The 21,026-nt window shown below is 46.1% G+C and overlaps 1 protein-coding gene across 1 annotated transcript in view; it reads right to left on the bottom strand.

Moving 5' to 3' along the window:
• Positions 1 to 3,726: 3,726 nt before the first annotated feature.
• LOC115466428 (zinc finger protein 493-like) overlaps positions 3,727 to 21,026 on the bottom strand; it is a 102,703-nt gene continuing 85,403 nt past the window's right edge. The window contains exons 8-9 of the mRNA XM_030197646.1: positions 9,844 to 9,850; positions 3,727 to 5,756 (exon numbers count right to left, since the gene is read on the bottom strand). Coding sequence (XP_030053506.1) covers positions 4,055 to 5,756; positions 9,844 to 9,850 — 1,709 coding nt within the window. The 3' untranslated portion in view covers positions 3,727 to 4,054. The remainder of the gene's footprint in view (positions 5,757 to 9,843; positions 9,851 to 21,026) is intronic.

Below are 21,026 nucleotides of genomic sequence, written 5' to 3'. Positions count from 1 at the left end.
AAGTACTTTTGTTCAGTGTAGTGCACTCTACTCACCCATTAACTTTAACTGACCTTCAACGCCTAGATCCATTACTCACTGTAACAGAGACAGCACAGAATACAATCTTTCCCCATGAGTGCACTACCCAATTGTCTGTTCCCGAATCCCTCCATCTGCATTCAGAAATCTTGCAGACGGGCGAGGTTTGGTTTACAGACGGTTCTCAGCAAAACGGACTTGCCGGTTTTGCCGCCCTCCGTTACACACCTGAAGAAGATATACTGGATCCTGTACAATTCAGGTTACCAGATGCATTCACAGCCCAAACCGCAGAACTAGCAGCGGTTTTGTATGTCCTCCTGTTTAAAGCACTACACTCAGATTTGAGCATTGTCACCGACTCAGACTATGTTTTTGCTTCCTTGCACTCCCATGTTCGCAAATGGAACCAGAGGGGTCTGATTTCCTCTACTGGACAACCTCTCAGTCACTTACCTTTGTGGACTGCACTTTTTGATGCGTTGGAGAAACGCCATCAAAAAGGCCTCCGCACCAGTATCTCCTGGATTAAAGCTCATCAGGAGACAGTTTTTTCTTTCGCCATTAATGGGAACCATGCTGCTGATGAACTAGCCCGTGAGGTCACTTCCTTTTCCAGCCTTCCTTCCGAGTCCCCTACTGATGTGGCGCTTCCGGTAATTGCAACCGAAATGCCTCCCCTTGACACACCTCCTTCTACTCCTTCAGACTCCACACACTCTGAATCCTCCTCTCCAAACACCCCACCTATTTTCCCTGTACCTCCTGTCATAACCTCCTTACTATCCCCTCAATTAGTTAACTTAAAGGTACACAGAAATAAAACACTGAAATGCAAAAGAGTACAGAAACCTCACACTGAAACACTGGCGGGTCCTTTTACCAAGTAGTAGTTCATTACCGCTAGGTCAATGACTGGCAGTAAAATCTCAGACCCAAAATGGACGCGCGGCAATTTTGATTTTGCCACACATCCATTTTCGGCAAAAAAAGGTCTTTTTTTTACAGGCGCACTAAAAAATGGATCGTCGCATGCCCAAAACCCGCACCTACACTACCTCAAGCCATTGTTTAGTGCACCTTAGTTAAAGGATACCTGGGTTTTTACTTACCTGCAAAACTGTTTCATTATACGACAGCCAGGCACTACTCACCTCATTCACAAACAGGCAAGAAAGCCCCTCCCTGAGAAAAATAAGTGAAGTCCAAACCCAGGTAGTTGGTGAAAAATTAATGACTATAAGGAAAATTGAAAATTTAGAAAATTCCTTGCGGACTCAAAACCTAAGACTTTTGAATTTTCCTTTGAATGACTTAATATCACCGAAAGAAATGTTCTTTAAATTTTTGAGAGAGGAGGTTAAGTACTCTGAACAAATGTATCCTCCTGTACACAAAATATATTACTTGCCAGTTAAAGTACAAGAAAAAACACGAGAACAAGAATCTCAGGTTCAGCCTGGAGGTCAAGCACAGGACTTGAACCGGACTACTTTTCTAGAACAATCCACTGAAGAAGAAAAAAAAGAGATCTACATTAATTGTGAAGTTTGTCTTCCTCCAAGATAAGGAAGCAATATTTAAACTTTATTTCCAGAGATCTAAGATAGATTTTCTAGGAGGGAGAATTCTTATTTTTCCTGATGTATTCAAGTGGACACAAATGCGAAGAAAGAAATTTCTTGAATTAAGACAAGATGTGATATTATTGCAGGCCAAGTTTCAATTGCGCTTCCCGTGCAAATGTGTTGTAATATATGGGGACAAGAAATTTATTTTCTATGAGATTGATCAACTTTCTGATTTTATAATGGCCAGGAGGCAATCTGGGCATTCCTCATAGTTTAAAGGGATTGTATAAATAAGAAGCCTAAATTTTTGTTTTGCTAATTTTGTTAATTCCCAACTCCTCTTGGGTTATTCTTTAGGACATCTTGGGTCTCAATAAGTGGACTAATTCAGAGCTTTGAGTCAGCTGATGTATGTATTTGAAAATGATTTTTTGAAACTAAGTAAATCATATGCCCTGTAATATTTCCTCAAAGATATTTATCTTTGTAAACCATATGTTTAAAATAAATAAATAAATAAATAAAGCCCCTCCCCCTCCCCTCTTTTTGGCTACCTGATGAAAAAAAGCCCTCATTCATTCATGGTGATGGCAGAGATTCCTGTAAACAGAGACAGAAGAGAAACCTCACCAGCCCCACCCCACCCCCCACCACTCTCTCCCTTCTTTTCAGGCATGCCAGGGGATATGCAGGCTCCCTAAAACAATATCAACAATTAAAGTATTATTTATTTATTGGGATTTCTGAACCGCCTTTATGAAGAGATTCACCCAAGGCGGTATACAGCAGGTACAGTTTAACATAAAATTACAATTTTGTTAACAGCATAACAATAGTAAAATAACCAAGAATAAACATAAATACAATAAATGAGGTAAACTTGAAAACAGTAAATTGAAACCTAATAATAGAACTACCCTGAAACAGAGCAATGGAATTCAAATACCAGAGATAGAATACAATGTTAGCATAATACTAATGATACATCTAAAAAGCATGTATTAAAACATTCAACAGGTTAGTGATGTGAGCTCAATTTAGACAACCAAAACAATGTCAGAAAACATAGCTCAAGTTTTAACACTAGCTCATTGTTAATCAGATTTTAATGCAAGACTAGGGGGCATGCAATTAAGCTACAAAGTAGTAAATTTAATACGAATCGGAGAAAAGGTTTCTTCACTCAACATGTAATTAAACTCTGGAATTTGTTGCCAGAGAATGTGGTAAAAGCTGTTAGCTTACCAGGTTTAAAAAAGGTCTGGACGGCTTCTTAAAGGAAAAGTCCATAGAACATTATTAAAATGACTTGGGGAAAATCCACTGCTTATTTCTGGGATAAGCAGCATAAAATGTATTGAACTTTTTTGGGACCTTGCCAGGTATTTGTGACCTGGATTGGCCACTGTTGGAAACCGGATGCTGGGCTTGATGGACCTTCGGTCTATTCCAGTGTGGCAATACTTATATACATGACTACATAGTATTTGAAAGTAAAGTTTAACTCAGAATTATACTCATTTCTGAATTTTAGCATGATTTGGTTGATTAATGCTGCAAGATAATCGATGCTCCATGGAGGTATAGGAGTCATTGAGGACAGCCTCAGTTAAGAAGGCCTATGATAGTAGCTCTCTCTATATAATCTATTTCTATGAGGTCCATTTCTCCTTCAGTTCTAGAAATATACAGTCTTGGCATACACTGATTCTTATAGATGACCTTGTGGGCATGGAGAAGTAGTAACCGTCCTCAGCTCTTTTTTACAGACTCAAACATCTCATCTGTAATCAGCTGTCCTGGGCTGCAGTTATCAATTGCTTCTCTTCTGTGTGAGTCATCTCACACTAAATGTTTTATCTTTAGTGTGAGTCATATTATGCAGTTCCAGCTGGCGTTTCTATTTGAAACATTTACTATATTCAGAACATTTAAATGGTTTGTGGCCCGTGGAAGGAATGGTTACGGAATCTTAGCAAAGATTGGGTGGCAACGCCGGTAAATGGGAAACAAAATGGGAGATGGGCAGACTTCTGCGGTCTACGCCCTGATCGTGACTGAATAGATAGGGATGGGCTAGAGTGTACATTTTAAGGACAAATCTAACTCGGGTATACATATAAAGTATTACATACCTTGTAAAATGATTTTATCTTGTTCGGCAGACTGGATGGACCGTACAGGTCTTTATCTGCCGTCATTTACTATGGTACTATGTTTATGCAATTTTAGAGAGCTTTTCCAATTGAAACATTTATCACATTCAGAATATTTAAATGGTTTGTGTCCTGTTCGAGTCATTTTATGCTGTTGTAGATTTTCTCTTTGAAACCATCACATTCAGAAAATGTAAATGGTTTACAACCTGTGTGAGTCATTTCATGCCTTTGCAAAGCACCATTTTGACTGAAACATTTCTCACTTTCAGAACATTTAAATGGTTTGTGTCCCGAGTGAGTCATTTATATGTTGTTGCAATTTACCTTTAAAATTGAAACATTTGTCACATTCGGAACATTTGAATGGTTTCTTCCTGTGTGATTCATCGTATGTTGTTGCAATTTACCTTTCAAATTGAAACATTTGTCACATTCGGAGCATTTAAATGGTTTGTGGCCTGTGTGAGTCATTTTATGTTGTTGTAAATTTGATCTTTGATTGAAACTTTTATCACATTCAGAACATTTAAATGGTTTGTAGCCTGTATGAATCATTTTATGCCGTTTCAAAACACCTTTTTGAGTGAAACATTTATCACATTCAGAACATTTGAATGGTTTGTGTCCTGAGTGAGTCATCATATGTTGTTGCAATTTACCTTTAAAATTGAAACATTTGTCACATTCGGAACATTTAAATGGTTTGTGGTCTGTGTGAGTCATTTTATGCTTTTGTAAATTTGATCTTTGACTGAAACTTTTATCACATTCAGAACATTTAAATGGTTTCTTTCCTGTGTGAGTCACTTTATGCTGTTGTAAATTTGATCTTTGACTGAAGCTTTTATCACATTCAGAACATTTAAATGGTTTGTAGCCTGTATGAATCATTTTATGCCATTTCAAAACACCTTTTTGAGTAAAACATTTATCACATTCAGAACATTTGAATGGTTTGTGTCCTGAGTGAGTCATCATATGTTGTTGCAATTTACCGTTAAAATTGAAACATTTGTCACATTCGGAACATTGAAATGGTTTCTGTCCTGTGTGAGTCACTTTATGCTGTAGTAAATTTGATCTTCGACTGAAACTTTTATCACATTCAGAACATTTAAATGGTTTGTAGCCTGTATGAATCATTTTATGCCGTTTCAAAACACCTTTTTGAGTGAAACATTTATCACATTCAGAACATTTGAATGGTTTGTGTTCTGAGTGAGTCATCATATGTTGTTGCAATTTACCTTTAAAACTGAAACATGTGTCACATTCAGAACATTTAAATAGTTTGTGGCTTGTGTGAGTCATTTTATGTTGTTGTAAATTTGATCTTTGACTGAAACTTTTATCACATTCAGAACATTTAAATGGTTTGTAGCCTGTATGAATCATTTTATGCCGTTTCAAATCACCTTTTTGAGTGAAACATTTATCACATTCAGAACATTTGAATGGTTTGTGTCCTGAGTGAGTTATCATATGTTGTTGCAATTTACCTTTAAAACTGAAACATTTGTCACATTCGGAACATTTAAATGGTTTCTGTCCCGTGTGACTCATTTTATGCTGTTGTAAATTTGATCTTCGACTGAAACTTTTATCACATTCAGAACATTTAAATGGTTTGTAGCCTGTATGAATCATTTCATGCCGTTTCAAAACACCTTTTTGAGTGAAACACTTATCACATTCAGAACATTTGAATGGTTTGTGTCCTGAGTGAGTCATCATATGTTGTTGCAATTTACCTTTAAAACTGAAACATTTGTCACATTCGGAACATTTAAATGGTTTCTGTCCCGTGTGACTCATTTTATGCTGTTGTAAATTTGATCTTCGACTGAAACTTTTATCACATTCAGAACATTTAAATGGTTTGTAGCCTGTATGAATCATTTTATGCAGTTTCAAAACACCTTTTTGAGTGAAACATTTGTCACATTCAGAACATTTGAATGGTTTGTGTCCTGTGTGAGTCACTTTATGCTGTTGTATATTGATACTTTGACTGAAACATGTATCATATGCAGAACATTTAAACAGTTTTTCTTGGGTGATAGTGTCTACAATTTTGTCAGTTCTGCTTATAGTATGAGAGTAAGGAACCTTGGGCTTATGCAAGATTATGTCTTTTTCAAGAAAATGACAGTCTGTGGTTACGTTTTCCTGAGTATCAGCACTTCTAAAGGGTCTCTCACCTTCTTTTCGTCCCTGAGTTTGTACAAGGCTTTGGCAGCAGTTGGAATTTGTATCTTGTGCATTTGATCTTTCTCTATTTTCAGCTCTATCTTTCATCCTGGGTGCTGTTATTCTACTGCTGCTGCCTTCACACTCAGCAGAAGCATCTGGGCTATCTCTGGAGGGGTCTTTCTGTTTGCATTCCTCCCTCTGCTGTCCATTGCACAATCTCAGTTTCTTACTATTATACCTATATCCATGTTCTGTTGGAGAAAAATGAAAGTACCATCATTAATTTTACATCTATGGACAAGCACATATATAGGCAGCTACAACATGTGATTATTTAAAGAAGACATTTTCTAGGCTAACATTCCATATGACAGGAAGTTGTGCTGCAAGTAGATGGGAACAGGTGGTCAATGGCATATCAAAAGAGGGAGACTGACCATATCCAATCTCATCCTGCTGGTTCTGTGCATCGTATTTGAATCTCCTCTCTCTGCAATGACGCCCTTCGCTAATCAAAACTCTGCCACACCCTGCTGGAGATCCAGAATTCATTCAATCCAAGCCACATCACCTGTTTCATGCAGGTCTTCACATGTGCCTGTATTGAGAAGTTTTCCTCTTTCCTTAGATCCCTGGGTCTCGGTCCTGAATTCCTGTTTCTTAAATCGGATTAAGATATCAGGTCTGACGCTGGGGGAGCCTGTTTTAGAAAAATATAGTTACAATTGGGTCAGTTTTTAAAGCTGGTAGATAGCATGATTTTGTAAAACCTGAACAGATGTTTAAAGAAATACATACAGTATATTCATACCATTATACTGATGCTGGATGCTGTCTGTACAGGCAAGTTCGAAGGGTTGCCAGAGAAGGGGGGATGGAAAATAACATGCCAGAAACACGAGGGCTACAGGAGACAAAAAGCTGCCGGGACACGTAAGGGGGAGGGGGAGGAGAGAAAAAGAATTGCTAGGATGAATGTGTGGGTATGTGCAGTCTTTAGATCTTTTTTCCTTGTCGTTACAGCGAGGAGCTGAAGAGGAGCTAAAATGAATTCAAATGTTGAAAGTTTGATGCAGTCATAAGGAAGCCCTCTTCAAGCTGCTGAGCCATTGAGCTAATTCGTGAGGATATCTTGCTAATTGAAGGAGTTCACTTGGTTGGAGAACTGTATTTTCCATTGCTGATATTATTTTTACAAAAAAAATTTTGTATATCTCATATGGACAATGCAAGGACATAAGGGTATTGACCCTTGATCAGGGGCATTAACCCTTGATTTTTTAACAACGGAACAGCATGGTATATATGTAATTGCTTGGAAAACATTTGTAATGCGTTGGGAGCAATTGGGCCACGTTGGTTAAACCTTTAACTCTTTTATAGTATGTATTATGGCTGAATGGTGAAGTGAAAGGTTTGAAAGAGTGAGTTCCAAAGACTGTATAGAAGGTTATAGGTCATTTATGTGTGTGTTATGTCATAAAAAATAAACTTATTGAAAAAACTAAAAGGAGTACATTAGTAATATAGAGGGGCATAATAGAAAGGCGCCGGCTAAATAGATGGCCGGCGATCTATTTTGGCGGCAGCGCAACAGCTGGCCGGAACCGTATTATCGAAAAAGATGGCCGGCCATCTTTTTTTTTTCCGATAATACGGTTTAGCCCGGCCAAATGCCAGAGTTCGCCGGGTTTGAGATGGCTGGTTTTGTTTTTCAGCGATAAAGGAAAAAAATGCCGGCCATCTCAAACCCAGCGAAATCCAAGGCATTTGGTCGTGGGAGGAGCCAGCATTTGTAATGCACTGGTCCCCTTCACATGCCAGGGCACCCTAGGGGGCACGTCTAAAAATGTTTAAAAAATACAAAAAAAAGGCTTCCAGGTGCATAGCTCCCTTACCTTGGGTGCTGAGCCCCCCAAATCCCCCCCAAACCCACTCCCCACACCTCTACTCCATTACCATAGCCCTTATGGGTGAAGGGGGGCACTTACATGTGGGTACAGTGGGTGTTGGGGGGGGGGGTTTGGAGGGCTCAACACTTAGCAACACAAGTGTAACAGGTAGGGGGGGGGGTGTACCTGGGTCTGCCTGCCTGAAGTGCACTGCATCCATTAAAAACTGCTCCAGGGACTTGCATACTGCTGTCAGGGACCTGGATATGACATTTGAGGCTGGCATACAGGCTGGCAAAAAAGTGCTTTATTTTTATTTTTTTCGTGTGGGAGAGGGTTGGTGACCACTGGGGGACTACGGGGAGGTCATCCCCCATTCCCTCCAGTGGTCATCTGGTCAGTTGGGGCACCTTTTTGAGGCTTGGTTGTGAAAATAAAAGGACCAAGTAAAGCCAGCGAAATACTGCTTAACGCTGCTTTTTTTTTTCCATTATCCGCGAAAGCCGGCCATCTGGTAGCCACGCCCATGCCCGCCCATGTCCCGCCTTTGCTTCGCCGGCAACACGCCCCTTTGAACTTTCGCCGGCGAGGCGATGCTGTCAAAAAAGCAGCTTTTGATTATACCGATTTCGCCGCTTTTCCGAGATCACCGGCCATCTCCCGATTTATGTCGGAAGATGGCCGGCGATCACTTTCGAAAATAAGCCATAAGTATTGCCATACTGGAACAAACCGAAGGTCTATCAAGCCCAACGTCCTGAAAAGGACAGGGAAGCGAATAAAGCCCTGCTGTTGTAAGTCTTAGGGTCCCGACGCATTACTCTAAGTACATGCACGTCTTCGAGAGTGAGTAACATATAACATAGTAACATAGTAGATGACGGCAGAAAAAGACCTGCACGGTCCATCCAGTCTGCCCAAGATAAACTCATGTGTATACCTTACCTTGATTTGTACCTGTCTTTCTCAGGGCACAGACCGTATAAGTCTGCCCAGCAGTTTTTCCTGCCTCCCAACCACCTGTCCCGCCTTCCATCACCGGCTCTGGCACAGACCGTATAAGTCTGCCCTCACCTATCCTCGCCTCCCAACCACCAACCCCTCTTCCCCCCACCTGCTCTGCCACCCAATTGTAGCTAAGCTTCTGAGGATCCATTCCTTCTGCACAGGATTCCTTTATGCACATCCCATGCATGTTTGAATTCCGTTACCGTTTTCATCGCCACCACCTCCTGCGGGAGGGCATTCCAAGCATCCACCACCCTCTCCGTGAAAAAATACTTCCTGACATCTTTCCTGAGTCTGCCCCCCTTCAATCTCATTTCATGTCCTCTCGTTCTACCGCCTTCCCATCTCCGGAAAAGATTTGTTTGCGGATTAATACCTTTCAAATATTTGAACGTCTGTATCATATCACCCCTGTTCCTCCTTTCCTCCAGGGTATACATGTTCAGGTCAGCAGGTCTCTCTTCATATGTTTTGGAACGCAAATCCCATACCATCCTCGTAGCTTTTCTTTGCACCGCTTCCATTTTTTTGACATCCTTCGCAAGGTACGGCCTCCAAAACTGAACACAGTACTCCAGGTGGGGCCTCACCAACGTCTTGTACAGGGGCAGCCTAGCAATCTTCTAGCTACGGCCACCGCCTTGTCACACTGTTTCGTCGCCTTCAGGTCCTCGGATACTATCACCCCAAGATCCCTCTCCTCGTCCGTGCCAATCAGACTCTCCCCGCCTAACACATACGTCTCCCTTAGATTTCTACTCCCTAAGTGCATCACTTTGCATTTCTTCGCATTGAATTTTAATTGCCAAACGTTAGACCATTCTTCTAGCTTCTTCAGATCTTTTTTCATGTTTTCCACTCCCTCCGGGGTGTCCACTCTGTTGCAAATCTTGGTGTCATCCGCAAAAAGGCAAACTTTACCTCGTAACCCTTCGGCAATGTCACTCACAAATATATTGAACAGAATCGGCCCCAGCACCGATCCCTGACGCACTCCACTACTCACCTTTCCCTCCTCCGAGCAAATTCCATTCACCACCACCCTCTGGCGTCTGCCTGTCAACCAGTTCACCACTTCGGGTCCTATCTTCAGCCCATCTAGTTTATTCCAGGTGGGCCCATACATGGACAGAGTCTGGGCAGAGGCACTCAATTTCTCACGTAACTTACGGAATATATTGTAACTTACATGTGTATCTCCAGAATCTACTCAATGGCTGGCTTAAGTGCTCTTACCTCAGGCTCCTGTTAGCTGCACCTTCATAGAATTGACCCCAATGTCCGGTAAAGAATTTTTCAGCACAATAACTTCAAAGACTACTACTACTACTACTTATCATTTCTAAAGCGCCACTAGACGTATGCAACGCTGTACATTTAAACATGAAGAGACAATCCCTGCTCGACAGAGCTTACAATCTAATTAGGACAGACAAACAGGACAAATAAGAGATAAGGGAATTACTAAGGTGGGGATGATAAAATAAGGGTACTAAACAAGTGAGTAAGGGTTGGGAGTTAAAAGCAGCATCAAAAAGGTGGGCTTTTAGCTTAGATTTGAAGACGGCCAAAGATGGAGCTTGACGTACTGGCTCAGGAAGTCTATTCCAGGCATATGGTGCAGCAAGATAAAAGGAACAGAGTCTGGAGTTAGCAGTGGAGGAGAAGGGTGCAGATAAGAGAGATTTACCCAGTGAACGGAGTTCCCGGGGAGGAATGTAGGGAGAGATGAGAGTGGAGAGGTACTGAGGAGCTGCAGAGTGAATGCACTTACAGGTCAATAAGAGGAGTTTGAACTGTATGCGGAAACAGGAAGCCAGTGAAGGGACTTGAGGAGAGGGCTAATATGAGCATATCGACACTGGCAGAATATTAGTCGTGCAGCAGAATTTTGAACAGATTTGAAGAGGAGAGAAATGGCTAAGTGGGAGACCTGTGAGAAGCAAGTTGCAATAGTCTAAGCGAGAGGTGATAAGAATGTGGATGAGGGTTCTGGTAGTGTGCTCAGAAAGGAAAGGGCAAATTTTGCTGATATTATAGAGAAAGAAACGACAGGTTTTAGCAGTCTGCTGAATATGTGCAGAGAAGGAGAGGGAGGAGTCGAAGATGACCCCAAGGTTATGAGCTGATGAGACAGGAAGGATGAGAGTGTTATCCACAGAAAAAAAGAATATGATGGGCACATCCCAAACAGTTACCACACAGCCTTTGCACTTATTAGTTGCTGTTAAGGAATGGGACTTGATAAACCACCTTTCTGTGGTTTTTGCAACTACATTCAATGTGATTTACATAGTATATACAGGTAGTTATTTGGAGGATTATGTGACTTGCCTGGAGTCACAAGGAGCTGCAGTGGGAATTGAACCCAGTTCCCCAGGATCAAAGCCTGCTGCACTAATCACTAGGCTACTCCTCCACTAGCAATATTCCATGTAGAATCTCAAATAGGGAAGGTAAAATTATGTATCATACCTGATAATTTTCTTTCCATTAATCATAGCTGATCAATCCATAGACTGGTGGGTTGTGTCCATCTACCAGCAGGTGGAGATAGAGAGCAATCCTTTTGCCTCCCTATATGTGGTCATGTGCTGCCGGAAACTCCTCAGTATGTCGAAATCAAAGCTCCATCCGCAGGACTCAGCACTTAGAGAATTACACCCACAAAGGGACACTCTGCCCAGCTCACCACCGCCAAAACAGGGGAGGGGAGTCAACCCAGCTCATCCCCACACAAGTGGGGGAGGGGAATCCGTCCAGCTCATCCCCGCGGAGCGGGGGAGGGACACCACACCCGCCGATATGGGGGGATCTGGCTTATCCTGCGACCGCAACCGCGGGAGGAGCTGGCTGACCCTAACACCGCCGAAGCGGGAGGGATATAAGGCTGCCCTACTGCCGCACGAAGCGGGAGGGAGCGCCGGCAGAATTTAGGTCTCAATCCAGCCTCGTAAAACGGAGGGGAGAGGAATGCAGCAGCTCACTGTAACACAAAATCGTCTCAACTCCAGAAGAATTCAATCGAAAAAACGTGAACACGAAGATCCTCCTGAACAGGAACTGAAGACTAAACTTGAACCTGAAATGCAACCAGAATATAAACAGTACAGATATCTGGGAGGGGCTATGGACTGATCAGCTATGATTAATGGAAAGAAAATTATCAGGTATGATACATAATTTTACCTTCCATATCATCATGCTGATCAATCCATAGACTGGTGGGATGTACCGAAGCAGTACTCACCCAGGGCGGGACATAGAAATCCCTGACTGCAACACTGAAGCTCCAAACCGGGTCTCCGCCCGAGCAGCCACAGTCAAGCGGTAATGACTGGAGAGGGTATGAGCCGATGCCCAAGTTGCCGCCTTAGAAATCTCTTCCAAGGAGACGGACCCGGCCTCTGCCATCGAGGCCGCCTGTGCTCTAGTGGAGTGAGCCTTCAGCTGGATAGGCGGCACCTTCCCTGCGGCCACATAAGCCGCTGTAATGGTTTCCTTGACTCATCGTGCCACTGTAGGCTTGGATGCCTGCAGACCCTTACGAGGACCTGCGAACAGCACAAACAGATGATCCGACTTCCGGAAATCATTGGTCACTTCCAAGTATCTGATGATGACTCGTCTCACATCTAGATATTTGAGAGCAGAGTACTCCTCTGGGTAGTCCTCCCTACGAAAGGAGGGTAGGCAGAGCTGCTGATTCATATGGAAACGAGAAACAATCTTGGCCAGGAAGGAAGGCACCGTGCGAATAGACACTCCTGCCTCAGTGAACTGCAGGAAGGGCTCTTGACATGATAGCGCCTGGAGCTCGGAAACTCGTCTGGCTGAAGTGATAGCCACCAAAAAGACTGCTTTCAACGTCAGGTCTTTCAGAGATGCCCTCGACAAGGGTTCAAAAGGCGGTTTCTGCAAGGCTCTTAGCACTAGATTGAGATTCCACGCAGGCACCACCAAGTGCAGAGGAGGGCGTAGGTGATTAACTCCCTTGAGAAAGAGCACCACATCTGGCTGCAAGGCCAGGGAAGCACCCTTCAGGCGACCCCTGAAGCAAGCCAGAGCCGCTACCTGGACTTTAAGGGAACTGAGCGACAGGCCTTTCTCCAGACCTTCTTGCAGGAACGCCAACACTGAAGAAATTGGAGCAGTGAAGGGAGAAAGAGAGCCTGCCTCACACCACGATGCAAAGGTACGCCAAACCCTGGCTTAAGCAGTAGAAGTAGAGCGCTTCCTCGCTCTCAGCATAGTGGCGATGACCTTGTCTGAGAAGCCCTTCTTCCTCAGACGCTGCCGCTCAATAGCCAGGCCGTAAGACCAAAGGGGGAGGGATCCTCCATCACCACGGGACCCTGATGCAACAGGCCCCGCTCCGCTGGCAGCCGCAGAGGGCCGTCCACTGAGAGCCTGATCAAGTCCGCATACCAGGGACGTCTGGGCCAGTCCGGACCCACCAGGATTATCCGGCCCGGATGCTTTGCCACCCGGTCTAGCACCCTGCCCAACCTGGGCCAGGGCGGGAACACATAGAGAAGCTCCTGTGTCGGCCACAGTTGGAGAAGAGCATCTACTCCCAGAGATCGAGGGTCCCGTCCTCTGCTGAAAAAGCGCGCCACTTGGCAATTGGCCGATGACACCATCAGATCTAGGCTCGGCTGGCCCCAGCGCTTCATGATGTCCAAGACTGAGAAAGTCCGCCTTGACATTCATGACTCCCGCAATGTGGGCCGCCGACAGCTGTTCCAGGTTCGCTTCCGCCCACTGGCATAGATTCATGGCCTCCTTGGCTAGAGGGGCGCTCTTGGTACCTCCCTGGCGATTGACATAGGCCACAGCCGTGGCATTGCCCGACAGGACCCGTACTGGCTTCACCGCCACGACCCGTACTGGCTTCACCGCCAGTACCGGGAGAAACTCCAAAAGCGCCAACTGAATGGCTCTGAGTTCCAGGAGGTTGATAGACCACTTTGCCTCTGCAGGAGACCAGAGCCCCTGCACTGTCCTTCCCAAGCAGTGGGCTCCCCAGCCCGTCAAAGAGGTGTCCGTCGTGACGACAGCCCACTCCGGGGTCAAAAGAGGCATTCCTGCGGACAGCTTGTCTGGCCTCAGCCACCAGCTCAGCGCCTTGCGCACTGCTGGATCCAAGGGAAGGCGCACAGAGTAATCCTCCGACACTGGAGTCCATCGCTGCAGCAGAGAGTGCTGTAGAGGTCTCATATGGGCCCTGGCCCAGGGCACTACTTCCATCGTGGCCTTCATAGAGCCCAACAGCTGCACATAGTCCCAAGCCTGAAGAGAAGAGGCTATTAGGAACTGGTCCACCTGAGCCTGAAGCTTGACAATCCGATTGTCTGGCAGGGACACTCTGCTCACTTGGGTGTCGAAACGAACTCCCAGATACTCCAGGGACTGAGTCGGGCGCAGCTGGCTTTTCTCCCAGTTGATGATCCACCCCAGGGAGCTCAAAAGAGCAATCACCCGGTCTGAAGCTCTGCCGCACTCTGCATAAGAGGGGGCTCGGATCAACCAGTCGTCCAGATAAGGATGGACTTGTACTCCTTCCTTGCGTAGGAAGGCCGCGATGACCACCATTACTTTGGAGAAGGTCCACGGAGCAGTAGCCAACCCGAACGGGAGGGCTCTGAACTGGAAGTGTTGGCCCAGGACTGCAAAACGCAGAAAGCGTTGATGAGGCCAGATGGGAATATGCAAGTAAGCTTCCTTGATGTCCAAGGATGCCAGAAACTCCCCTGCCTTCACTGCCGCTATAACAGAGCGGAGAGTCTCCATTCGGAAGTGTCGAACTTTCAAGGCCCGATTGACCCCTTTGAGGTCGAGGATAGGCCGCACAGAACCTCCTTTCTTTGGTACCACAAAGTAAATGGAGTAACGTCCCTTGCCAAGCTGATCTTCTGGCACCGGAACGACCGCACCCCGGCGGATCTGATTGTCCAAAGTCTGCTGCACTGCCACAGCTTTGACTGGAGACTTGCAGGGGGAATGCACAAACCCGTCTCTTAGGGGTCGGCAGAACTCTAGCTTGTAGCCGTCTCTGATGACTTCCAGCACCCAAGCGTCTGAAGTTACCCAGGTCCACTCGCCCAGAAACGAGGATAGGCGTCCTCCAATCTGCTCTGGGCCATGGACCAGGGCCCCATCATTGGGGACGAGACCCTGGGGGAGGACCGGAGGACACACCTCCGGGACGGCGGTCTCTGCGAAAGGAATGCTACTTGGGGGAGAAGTTCCTCTTGAAGGAAGAGGGGGCAGAGGAGCCCGACTTGCCCGGGCGATACCGACGGGCTTCCTGAAACCGCCCTTTGGAGGAACCGGGGCGGCCACCACTGGCCCGAGCCCTGACCTCCGGTAACCTCTTGCCCTTGGACGTGCTGAGATCGGTCACAATCTTGTCCAGCTCGACCCCAAAGAGCAGCTTGCCTTTAAAAGGCAACTTAGCCAGGCGAGACTTAGAAGCGTGGTCAGCAGACCAATGCTTCAGCCAAAGCCAGCGCCGAGCAGAGACTGTCTGAGCCATAGCTTTAGCCGAGGCCCTCAAGACATCATACAGCAAGTCTGCCAAGTAGGCCAAGCCCGATTCCAGGGCCGTCCAATCAGCCCTCAAGGAAGGATCCGAGGGGGAAGCCCGCTGCACAATCGTCAGGCACGCCCTGGCCACATAGGAGCCGCAAACTGAGGCCTGAAAACTTAAAGCAGCCGCCTCGAAGGACGACTTTAAAGCCGCCTCCAATCTTCTGACTTGGGCGTCCTTTAGGGCCATGTCACATTCCACTGGCAATCCATGGTAGGCCAAAGAAAGGCCTCCCGTTCACCTTCAGGCAGAGGATAGAGGCGGGACATAGCCCTAGCCACTGAAATCCCATTGAGCCAAAATCAAGGTGTGCATAGCTTCATGCACGTGGAAGGTTCTAGGCGGGCGCTTCGTCCCCAGCATAATGGCAGAGCCAGCAGAGGCTGAGGGAGAGACGTCCTCCGGAGAGGAAATCTTCAAAATGCTCATGGCCTGCACTAACAGGTTGGGCAAATCCTCTGAGCAAAAGATCCGTGCTGCAGAGGGGTCATCTGCTCCATCCGAGCGGGAATCCGTCTCCTCCAAGGAATCCCCAAAGGACCGTTGGGAGAACTCAGATACGCTGCCCTCATCTACATCAGAGGAGACAGAGTCCTCTAGGGCCTGGAAATCCACCCGAGGGCGTTTGCTTCCGGAGGCCTCAACCCCCTTATCAGACAGGGGAGCAGGGGCAGCATTTTGCATAAGAAAAGCCCGATGCAGCAGCAAAATGAACTCAGGGGAGAAACCCCCCAGACTGTGCACTTCTGCAGCCTGGGCCACGGCCCTAGACGCACCCTCAACCGGCGCTCGCAAGAGCGGGGGAGAAACATGCTGCGCATCCAAAATGGCGTCCGGCGCGAAACTCCGAGGAGCCGCGCGGGAAGAACGGCGCTTAACTTTTGCCGCTTTCCTGCCGTCGCCCGAATAAAGGGCGACCATAGCATTAACGTCTCCCACCACAAGGGCGGCCCAAGAAGAAGCCGTCCAAGCAACGTGGCCAGCCAAAATGGGGGGGGGGGGGGGGGGGGGGCGAGCAGCGGGGGATGGGCGCTTATGGCGGGAAAAACCGCCGCACCGGAGGAAGAACCGGGACACTGACCGGACTCCAAACTGACTCCCAAAAAAGGCGATTCAGGCTTTGAAACTCCCGCATCCCTGCTAGACGTGCACACGCGGTCCGGGGAGCGATTCTTCACGCCCTCGCACTCCGACGCCATAAGCCACGTGGAGACCGAACAGGGAACCCCCTGCCCACTACAAAAGGTAAAAATTACCTGCTTCTTGCTCCGAGCTGTAACGAACTGGTGTCCCAGTGAGCAGCTGCAATAAACGCTGATATAAACGTTGAAATAAACGCCCTTAAAGGAAGTCCAAAATTTTTTTTTTTTTTAACGGAGCCAGCGGGAGGAGGGGAGAAAAGGAGGGACCTGGCACCACCAGGTTTGCACTTGCTCAAGAAGAGCCCTCAACCCCAGGTACTCGACAAAACCTAAGAATTAGGCTTGGAGACCTAGCCAGAGCTGCTGCTGTGTGTGACCACCACCTGCTGAGATAGAGAACATACTGACGAGTTTCCGGCAGCACATGACCACATATAGGGAGGCAAAAGGATTGCTCTCTATCTCCACCTGCTGGTAGATGGACACAACCCATCAGTCTATGGATTGATCAGCATGATGATATGGAAACACTGCCTTTCCGTGTTTTTTGCAATTACATTCAAAGCTGTACCTATATATTACACAGTATATACAGGTACTTATTTGTACCTGGGTCAATGGAGGGTTACGTGACTTGCCCAGAGACACAAGGAGCTGTAGTGGGAATTGAACCCAGTTCCAGGATTAAAGTCCCCTGCACTAACCAATAGGCTACTCCGCCACTATAATTGTAAACCAACTTGCTGCATTTTAGTAAAAAAGGTCCATCTGTAAGACTTAATTATTTTCATCTGCCTTTATTTGTATAAAATTTGTCTTTGTTGTTTCGGATGCCTCTGTTTTTAAAATGTTTATTCTAGTGCTTTTGTTGATCTTAAATTGTATTTTAATTCTATTTATCTTTTTGGTCTGGTTGTTATTTATTGTCTTTATTATAGTGTACTTGTTGGATATTATTTATATTTCACGTTCTCTGTTCTATCATTTGCCTGAAGTGCATAAGGCAGTTTTACGAATATAAACAATAAATAAAATAAAAAGTGAATTTTACGCTTACCTGTTACAGGAGGGTGAATCTGTTCAGGCTTCTCTGATTCACGATTTTCCATGAAGGGAAGATCTTCTTCTTGTTTAATGCTCAGTGAGAACACAGACGTTACAATCGGAAGACCTGTGATGAGAAAACAAACATGTCAACAAAGATTCACTGATGGCCTTATAATATTATAGTAAGAAGCAGCTTATAAGTTTCCACATCATCTCCTGTGATCTGAAAATGTTAATCCCTTTAATTACCAAACATTTACTTACTCATGCTGGGGTCATTCATGTTTTCTTTTCCCTCCAATTCATAATGTTGTGTGAGATGTTTCTCTTCCTTTTTAATCTTGAAGATAACATCAGGATTAAGAATTGAATAGCCTGTCAATAATAGATAGAAAATTGCATTTTAAATTATATTAGTAGAAATCCCTGGAGGTTTTATGGGCAGTGTGCCGGTGTGTGCATACAGGTGTGTATTTTCATGACAAGTCTACTGAAAAGAGGCAGCTACACCCTGCCACCTGATTAAGATTAGACCTTGGACAATTTCTGATATAGTCAGTGGCGTTCCTTGGTCGGCTGTCACCCAGGGCGGTTCGCTGCTGCGCGCACCCCCTCCCCCCGGGTGCAGTGTCCCCGCCCTCCCCCGGGGTGCTTTCTTCTTCCCTGCTGGGGTGCTGGGAGCAGCCGTGCAGCTGTCGGCTCCGCAGGTTCCTGCTATCTCTGAACCGGAACAGGAAGTAACAGCAGAGGGAGAAGGGAACCAGCGGAGCCGACAGCCGCTCCCTGCACCCCTCCTGCAGTGTGTGCACCCGGGGAAGACCGCTCCCACTGCCCACCCTCGGTACGCCACTGGATACAGTCAATTCTGTCATGATCAGGGGCATTGCAGCGGCCAATGTTCTCTGTAAGCAGGCACCCTCGTGGGGAAATGTAATCTCTGCTTCCTATTAAAAAGATTCAAAAAGGGGGAAAAAAATAAAACCAAGCTCTGGGTTTTAGGTTCAACAATTTTTATTGATGGCACAAGAAAGTTAACATTCCACCATCTCAGAACACAACTAGTGAATAACAAACACTCTAAATAATGACAATACATTGATTGCACCATCAAAGCTTTAACATTTCCTCCCCCCCCTTCCCAACTCCACTTCCAAACCCCCTGTCTAGATTTACTAATCGTTTCCTATTATAAATCCTTATCTCCCTCCTCCCTTCCTATCCCATCCATCTCCGTCCCCACTATGATCCCACCCACCCTCCCAAATCCTGTATGCGTACCCCAAAACTTATGATTCCTTTCTCCCTGTATTGCCCCATGGCAACCAGGACTTGACTACGTGCTCTTGGAGACACTTTATTTAGATATGGTTTCCATGTGGCCAGAAATCTCCACTGTCTTTTTGACGAGAGTCTCGCCCCCCCTTGATTCCCATAACATAAGTTGGTGGAGCTTATTCCTCCAATACCAGTAGGAGGGAGGTATGTCTGAAATCCAATGATTGAGAATACATTTTTCCCCACTATGCAAGACTTACTTAAGAAAATATGTTCCCCTTGTGTGCCTGCTCTCCATTGTCCAATTACACTACACATCATTCTTTCAAATGTGAGAACTACCGGGAATCCTAAGACCCCACTAAGAAATTTAGCTAGATCGTGCCAGAATGATTTAATATATCTGCACTGCCAAATGCAATGCATAAATGTTGCACCCCCCTGCTCGCATTTTTTTACATTTGTCATTATCTACTACCCCTGCATGAAATGCCCGCCTTTGGGAGAAGTAAGCTCTGTGTACTGCTCTGAATCGACACTCTTGGAGATCTGCACTGTGTAATACCCGTGGCACCCCTACAAGTGACATCCTTATGACACTCAGGTATTAGTTTCTGTGCATCCTGGCTCCATCGTGCTGCCACCTCTTGCACCTTCCTCGCTGGTTGCCCTTTCTCCAATTCCCTACAAAACCAGGAAACCGAGACTTGTCCGACCGCATCTCCCTCTAAGAATTCCCTCAACTTCTTCCCAAAGCCCAACGATAAGCCATCTTTCAGAAAGCTTTGTATATAGTGAGACAGTTGATGATACGCCAAGATCATTACCGGTCCCCTTGAACATTTCTGCCTAAAATCATTTGCGGAGATTATTGTTCCGTCCTCCTGAATAAAACTTTCTAGCAGTGTTACTCCCTGAACTTTAAGTCTTCGGAAAACAACATTCTCTCTACCTGGTGTAAAATCATCATTTCCATATAATGGAAGTAATACGCTATTGGACGGATCCTGTCCCCACCTCTTAAGCAACTCCCTCCATAAGTGCCACAAAGGTCCCAACAGCATACTATGTCTAACCCTCTCAGGCATTTTTTCCCGTTTTACATGTAATAGGTAGTTCACATGCCACGGATGAAAATATGCTCGCTCCATAGCCATATCTGTATAGGTGGTAGTACCCAGGATCCAATCTCGTAGGTGGCGTAATAAACATGCATGATTGTACGTACACATATCCGGTAGTCCCAAACCCCCTGCCTCTGGGCCCCCACCAGATGCTGCCATTTCATCTTAGGCTTCTTACCCGCCCAACAAAAGTTCACCACAATTCTCCGAAGTGCAGTCAAATCTCGTCTCAGCAACTGTATTGGGAGAGCTTGTAAGGTATATAGCCAACGTGGAAAAATTATCATGTGATATATATGCACTCTGCCCATCAGAGACAAAGGTAGTGCGGACCACTTTATTAATTGGTCTTTCATGTCCTTTAGCAGTTGGGTAACATTAAGATCATATATTTGGCCCATATCCAGTGGTGTGCTGGAGCCGGCTTGCACTGGCTCGCAAGAGCCGGTTGCTAAATTTTGTACCAACTTGCGAGCCGGTTGTTCCCTAGTGCGAGCCGGCTCTCCTCCCTCCCGCCCGATCGATCGCCCGATCAGGTCCCTCACGTCACTGACCTGACTCTTCTAATTCTTCGGGGCAGGCAATCTTGCCTGCCCGCTACCAGCGCTGACTCTCCCCTTCCGGTTCGTGCTTTAAAAATGGACGTGACACTTCCAGAGGTGGCCTCGCGAGACTTCTGCTGAAGTCTCGGTGGCCATTTTGAAGCGCAAACCGGCAGGGAAGAGTCAGTGCTGGTAGCGGGCAGGCAAGACTGCCTGCCCCGAAGAATTCGAAGGACAGGTCGGTGAGGGACGGATCCGGAGGGAGGGAGGAGAAGTCGCCGGTGAACAACTCGGGAGGGGTGGATGGAGGGGAGAGAAGGGTCACTGGGTATGGGTGCATGCAGGGCAGGGGAGAGGAGGGTCACTGCTGGACATGGGTGGATGGAGGGCAGGGGAAAGGAGGGTCACTGGGTATGAGTGCATGCAGGGCAGGGGAGAGGAGGGTCACTGCTGGACATGG

Source organism: Microcaecilia unicolor, chromosome 3 (assembly GCF_901765095.1).
Source record: "Microcaecilia unicolor chromosome 3, aMicUni1.1, whole genome shotgun sequence".
Taxonomy (NCBI): domain Eukaryota; kingdom Metazoa; phylum Chordata; class Amphibia; order Gymnophiona; family Siphonopidae; genus Microcaecilia; species Microcaecilia unicolor.
This window is presented reverse-complemented; position numbering and strand designations above follow the sequence as displayed.